Genomic DNA, 7,620 nt, shown 5'->3' on the forward strand with positions numbered 1-7,620 from the left:
GGCTCCTTCTGTTTAAAAAATTCTTGTGTGTAGAAATAGCAACAAAATAAAACTTTAACCCAAAATACAGTAACGCACATTAAAAAAAAAACAAAAACAAACCAAAAAAAACCACCTTATTTTTAAAGCACTCTTGACCAGCCAGCATTTGTCCTGCCTTTCTCAGGAGTCGCGTCTGTTGGTAACTCTGTCCCTGTTGGTAACTCTGACTGAGAAAAGCTGAGTACTTACGCATACATCATGGACCCAGGACTGGGGCAGCTTCTATCCAGTCACCATCTGATCTCTATCAGTCCGGTCAGGGCTGGGAGGCTGGAAAATAACGAGATTCACTGGCAACAAGAAAGGAAACAAGTCCAACGTGTTTAGTGACTGAGATCTCTAATCCTGATATAGCCCGATAAGAACATGATCAATTTTGTGCCAGCTAGTTCAACACCGTGAAGTAATTATTAATATTTCATAGCACAGAGAAGCTCCAAGCAGTGGACGGCACACAGAGTGCAACTGCTGATGATTCAGAAGACCACACTTTTCCAGTTGGGGAGGTATGATCGGCATTGAGGTGTGGCTCCAATTTGTTTAAAAAAAAACAAAACCAACAAAACATTAGAGTACATCAATGGTACTTCCTTCTTCATGAGAATTGTTATGTCTCTTCCCATGCAGTATGGTGCTGTGGTAAGAACCTGAGCGATGGGCCTGAAGCAAGCACCCTGCCACCTTGTTGGTGCAACCCTGGGCAAGCTGCTTAGCTCATCGGGACTTATTTTGCTCAAAAGTAAAATGGCAGGACTGTATCAGCTTTTTCTACTGCTGTCCATTTTAGTTCTAAAGATTACAGATTTTATTGAAAGAATTTATTTACCCCCAAAACGCAAAAGAAGAATGTGATTGTTTTATTTTTTTTTTAAAGAATAGCTTAGGGGTGCCTGGCTCAGTCAGGTAAGTGTCCGACTCTTGATTTTGGCTCAGGTCATGAGCTCAGGGTCCTGATATTGAGCCCTTGCGTTAGGTTCCACACCAAGGAGTCTGCTTGGGATTCTCTCCCTTTCCCTCATCTTCTGCCCCTCCACCCACTCATGCACCCTCTCTGTCTCCCCTCTCTCTAAAATAAATAAGACCATTTTTTAAAAAATAGCTTATTTCATCTAAGCAGCCATCAAAAGAAATGAAATCTTGCCATTTGCGACAACGTGGATGGAACTAGAGGGCATCATGCTTAGCGAAATAAGTCAATCGGAGAAAGACAACTATCATATGATCTCCCTGATATGAGGGAGAGGATATGCAACATGGGGGGTTAAGGGGGTAGGAGAAGAGTAAATGAAACCAGATGGGATCGGGAGGGAGACAAACCGTAAGTGACTCTTAATCTCACAAAACAAACTGAGGGTTGATGGGGGGAGGGGCTTGGGAGAGGGGGGTGGGGTTATGGACTTTGGGGAGGGTATGTGCTAAGGTGAGTGCTGTGAAGTGTGTAAACCTGGCGATTCACAGACCTGTACCCCTGGGGATAAAAATATACTATATGTTTATAAAAAATAAAAATATAAAAAAATAGCTTATTTCATCTTAATGGTGTGTGAATACCTCAGTATTTATAAATAGTCATTTAAGATAATTGAATTTTTTCAGAGATCTTGGCCTGAATATATGAACTTCTAGTGAAGATAGTAAAGTTTCAGCATGAATATTGCAATTTTAAGAGCTGCTTTTAAAGGCTTAGAGTCAGGAGATATTAAAGAAAAGAAAGCTTTAAATATGAGTCTTCATTGTTCCTACAGAAAACCTTTATTTAAAATACTATAAGCTATATGAATGTAATATTAACATTTTAATTATAATATTCAACAAAGTCATTAATATGAAATATATTTCCCAAGACACTTTACAAATGGAAAAACTGAGCCAGATTTTCAGTTAGTGTAATCATTGATAATATGACAAAGAAAAACATATAACAATATAATTTTGAAAAGGAATAAAAATTTCTGAGTAAATAGTTCACAAAACTTACTGAAACACTTTACCTATGTTAAAAATTATAACTTAATTTAGCAAAAAGTAATTTTATTCTTTGGATATTTTTTTCCAAAAGTAAAAAATCATTAAAAAAAATCTAATAAAAAAGTGCTAAAAAATTACATTAATTTTAATATATGACTATAATACACTATTATTTCTATATTATAATACTGTGCTAACTTGAAATTAGCATCATATACATACGCTTTTAAAATGTTTTTAATGTTTACATTAAAATATTCATTAATAAATTGATATTACATTTGTACACATTAATATTGTAATTGAATTTGTTAAAGTTTATAAAAATATCCTCAGCTCTTTATGTTAGTAAATAATAATACAGAGAAAATAAACTCTTGGCTCAAGTGGAGAAAATTATGCTATACAAGAATCACGTGAGTACAAGAAGCAGCTTTGAGGTCTGGAATGAGATGTGGTTTGCATATATTTCTTATATTCATAAATATTCAAAAAAAGCAGCTCAACTGTTTCCCTCAGGAATCTTTCTTCTTATGCCCTTCTCTCAAGTCATCCTCTATCTGATTTCAAATTTTCTATTTCTTTCATTATTTTTGTTTTTTTCCTCTTCTGCTTTCAGCAAATACATAAAATAACTCATCTTTATTCTCTGAGGTAATATCTTCACCATGGTGGGGTGGCAGCACCCTAGGGCCCTGAGTAAGATGACTGGGTTCACTCACTGGTGCTATCATCTACTGACTATGTAACGTTTAGGAAATTCTTAACCTTTCTACTTCTCAGTTTCTTTCTCTGTAAAATGAGGATACTACTTGGGCATAGTTTAAATGAGAGAAAAATGTAAAGAAGTTAAAATAGTGTCTGGTTCATAATAAAGCCCACAAAAATATTAGGTCTTTTATTCTCTCCAACTCTCATTTTTTTCTAAGAGTAGTGTTACGTTGCTAATTACTTTCAATGAGCTTCAAAAGGGGAATTTCCAAATCCCCATTTATATGGTTTCTCTTTTCAGCAATATATTATGTCTGCACAACTTTTAAATTTTTTTTTAAAGATTTTATTTATTTATTTGACAGACAGAGATCACAAGCAGGCAGACAGGCAGGCAGAGAGAGAGGAAGGGAAGCAGGCGCCCTGCTGAGCAGAGAGCCAGATGCTGGGCTCCATCCCAGGACCCTGGGATCATGACCTGAGCCGAAGGCAGAGGCTTTAACCCACTGAGCCACCCAGGTGCCCCACAATTTTTAAATTTTAATTAAATTAATTTTAATTGTAATTCATAATTAAGGATATTGATGGATTAAGGTCCAATTAATGTAGCATTTTTTGATTTTTTAAAAGAATATTCCTTATAAGCCTGAGTAACTATCAGCTAATTTTGAAGGTTGGCAGGCACTAGTTATTTATACTATAGAAGTGAAATTACTACATGTGAATTTTATTTCATTGGTTCTTAGTACCTTCAGCACACCTTGCTCCATGTGTACAGGAACAATACTGGTTTCTATTACTGCCTTGTTGATTGATTTATTATCAGTCAAAAGACAATAAGTGTATGTTGCAAAATGTCAATAGGGAAAGTCACTAATAAGATGACATTACATTATGACATCAAGTGGAAAGTTAAGATACTCCCAAACTGATCACATTTCTTCAGTTTCCAAAATAAAAGAAAGGAATAGAAAAAAGATAACTTTTAGAATAGAATCTAAATGGTTTGTATACATTTCCCTGTAATTTCAGATTTTATAATAAATTAGTTAAGTTTATGAACTTAATAGAGTTATAACAAAGAAATAACTTCACCTCATACTTAGTAATAGCCCAAGGTTTGAGAAGTGGCCTTAAATTTTATCTTGCATTTATTAAGGCAATCAGCATATTATTTTGCCATTGAAGAGAGAACATAAGGGGATTTAGTGGAGTTTTATACCTTCCCAAGTATGAGGACTGCCAAAGGGTGATTACACGGAAGGAAGATAAAAACCTCAAGGGTGCCAATGAATTCTACGGACTAGAATGAATGTATCATTGACTTATGGAAAAGGAAACCAAATTGAAGGCCTCCCTTTAATAGATTTTAAGAACAAACAGATATTATTTGCCCAGAAAACTGAGGTAACAAAAATTGGAGACACTTACTCTAATATCAACTCATTTACATGTATCATTTCCTTGTGCTTATTAAATTATGGAACCGAGAAGATCAAAAGATGGTAAATGTGCCTTTTTTTTTTTTTCCATCTCAAGAAGTAGATTTTGGAGGTTTTCAGCCAGTGTGCAAGCCAATAGGTTTTTTTCCCCTCAGATCCTAATTGTTCCCTTTAGAAAAGTTTTATTTGTAAGCAAAATATATATTTTACATGTAAGGAAAATTATTTTTTTTCAATATAAATAGCTCAATTACTTCATTATAACCACCTTCAATGACGTAGACATATTCTATTATCATTTAAATATGACATATTAAGTGATGTCCTTGCTGATAAATATCTGTATTATCTAAATCTATAAATCTAAGATAATTTATCAGTCTCTACATTTAAAAATACTCCTGCTCAAATTATTTTACAAGTAATTATAAAATATATTTCTGCATCCTTATATGTAGAGTTCACTTTTTTATGCTTTGTGATCCATCTATCATCGAACTAAATGTTGGGAAACAGAAGATATGCACATGGTTATACCGAAGTGAATTGACTAATAGCAGTAGCACTGAGATTCTGTTTCTGATAATCAGTCATTTATTTTCATTCTTTGGGTGACATTCTTGGAAAATATTTTATGTACAAACTGTTTAACTCTTCTGAAAAAAATTTGTAGGTTCTGTTGTTCTAGAACATTATATGAACTTCAACTCAAATTTTGGAAATTGAAAAATATTTTACGTGACAACCGTTTAACTTTTGGGAAAAAATTGGTAGGTTCTGTTGTGATAAAACACCACATCAACTTCAACTCAAATTTTGGAAATGTTTATGTTACACTTTCAGTATATCTATAGTTTACAGATATCCTCTTTCATGATACTTTTAATTCTGGCCTTCTAAAAAGAATAGGACTTCTATGTATAAAAATGGCTTTATAACATCTGTAAGAGCATTTTTACATGGTTGAGGAAGTCTAACAATATGTGTTCCTGAGGTTGTAGAGTAGTAGTCCCTAACTACTGATTAACTAAAACCTGTCAGCTTTAGAAAGAAAAAAACTTGAGACTGATCTCCAACTTGAGTGCTAGATGGTAGGGTAGTCAATTAGGGAAAAATTGAAAAACCACAAACTTCTTAATGCCGAGGATCCTTCCACCAAAAGAGTCTTTCTTTAAAAATTCTGTGTGGCTGTCTGGGTGGCTCAGTGGTTAAGCATCTGCCTTCGGCTCAGGTCATGATCCCAGGGTCCTGGGACGGAGCCCGACATCGGGCTCCCTGCTCTGCAACAAGCCTGCTTCTCCCTCTCCTATTTCCCCTGTCTGTGTTTCCTCTCTTGCTCTGTCTTTCTCTGTCAAAAAATATATATAAAATCTTTAAAAAAAATTCTTTGAGCATAGGTATAGCATCAGAATCAAATGGCAAATTTCAAAATGGCCATAAATACAATGCCAAAGTGATACAAGGAAGGGTTTCCCTGGGTCTTCACAGAGAATGTGCATGCTTCTCTGTCATCAGGAAGATCAGATAATTAATGCCCTGGGTCAGTGAAATGGCCAATGAGCAAGGTTGGCTAAATTCATGAACAGCAACAGAAAAAAACCCATGTTGAAAAGCTTTCTAGAAGATATGTTGGACATCATCATGCAATACTATGAAGAGCGTAGCTCGTGACTATGAGTAAGATTCCGTTTCTTCCGTACCGATTTCCCAACATCAAGCTGCTGAACTAGGAACTCCACATCTAGGTTTTTGCTTCATCTCTTAAGTGGATGGATCCAGTTGTCCAGGAAACTCTTCCCCCCAAACTGATGCACTTCCTGGTCTCAAAGAGACAGAATTGCCTTTCATCCTCTTTACTGGAATTCATTCTGTCTCAGGGCCATGATATGTTTTCATGATATGTGTGTTCGTGCACAATTAATTGTCTAGAGGACAGCTGGCAGCTTGCTGGCCACAAGTGGCAGTTTCATTCTGAGCATTGCCAAAAGGCTGCTGCCCAATTTAACCTGTTTCCTTCCCAGAATACGATACTCTTAACCTTTGCTAGCAGCACAATGCTGTTTGGTTGACTAGAGTATTTTCTTACTTAGAAACATGATGAGGTTAATAGTTGGAAGTAGAGAAGCTGATACTTTTTCCTCTAGGAGAGTAGCAAAGGTATGGAAAGAACAATAAGAAATAACCACAGGAATTCTATAGCAGTGATTCAATACATCTTAAGATTTCTTTACCAGATGTGTGAATGAAGCAATCTTTCATAGACACATATCTAGACTCATTTTTAGAGTAAAGGGAAAAAATAGAATAGAGGGAAGTAACCTTTTTTAAAACAACTATGAGAATGCCAGAGATATGCCCCCTCAAAAAAAAGACAATATAATATAATGTATTATATATAATATAATATAATATAATCTTTTCAAGATGAGGAGTAGAATAAAAACGTGATCAGGCTAGGGGTTCAGTTGACAGTTACACTGACATTTATTGTTTTGGCTTCCATATTTTGATATACTGCAATTTCACATATTTGATTAGGTGAATTGCTTATGAATAAAATTATCTAGTTTTAGATAAACTCTTCATAGAATGGAAAAGGTTGAGCATAGGTAATAAAGAAACAAACAGAAGTTTGACCTATTGAGAAGTGTTAGCTCTTTCAGAGAAGCATGGAAGAAAGTGCATGCTCTTGTTTCTAATACCTTTAATTAATAAAATACATCCAGCCTCTTTCTAAAATGTAATTCTTTATTAAAGTATCACTGAAGTCTCTTTGGATTAATATCTACTCTTCTAGTCTCTTTTGTCTCCCCATACCACTGCCATTGTTTTGGTGTACAGCATTCCTACATGTTAAAACATGAGCTATGAATATGATCTAATATTTTCTGGTATGCACTTTCAAAAAAATAATTAGGTATTTCTCACTTGGAATTAAGCAGACTGAGATAGTCTCATCTTCATCAAATGATACTGGATCTGAGTAAGACGAATGAATGTATTCTACATTCTTACATATTAGCTATATATGTCAGTGACTTTGCAAGGAAAACTGTGTCAAGCTGATCAGCACCCCATAAGTTCCCCCAGCAGGGTTAAATGCAGAGACTGTTTTGTGACACAAGTACTAAATAAGCATTTATTTTTCTTCATAATTTTTGAATTGAAAGAAATCCTTTAAGACCTCAAGTAGCAGGTTTTTATAACAGCTCCTCCAGATTTTTTTTTTCAAAACAAATTTCTCTTTCATGAATTAATTAATCCTCATGGCTCTGTAAGACTCTCCTCTATTCAGACAATTCCTCAATCTGTATACCCTCTTTACTCCCTCATTAAAGTTGTAGTCTGATAGATGCCTGTTGAGTCCTTGTTTCACTGTCTTACCGTAACTATATTCAATCATATATTTAAAAAATATTTTCTTTACCACTTACTATGTGCCAGGCATCTTCAGAAA

General features: G+C 34.8%; 1 protein-coding gene across 2 annotated transcripts in view; it reads right to left on the reverse strand.

Moving 5' to 3' along the window:
• LOC125093777 (transmembrane protease serine 11F) overlaps nt 1-488 on the reverse strand; it is a 74,493-nt gene extending 74,005 nt beyond the window's left edge. The window contains exon 1 of one of the 2 annotated variants that reach the window (XM_047719435.1): nt 232-488. In XM_047719435.1, coding sequence (XP_047575391.1) covers nt 232-242 — 11 coding nt within the window. In that variant the 5' untranslated portion in view covers nt 243-488. Of the gene's footprint in view, nt 1-115 lie in introns of both variants that reach the window. The other variant, XM_047719436.1, reaches the window with a different exon arrangement.
• Between the last annotated feature and the right edge of the window lie 7,132 nt (nt 489-7,620).

The sequence above is a fragment of the Lutra lutra genome, chromosome 2 (assembly GCF_902655055.1).
Source record: "Lutra lutra chromosome 2, mLutLut1.2, whole genome shotgun sequence".
Taxonomy (NCBI): Eukaryota; Metazoa; Chordata; class Mammalia; order Carnivora; family Mustelidae; genus Lutra; species Lutra lutra.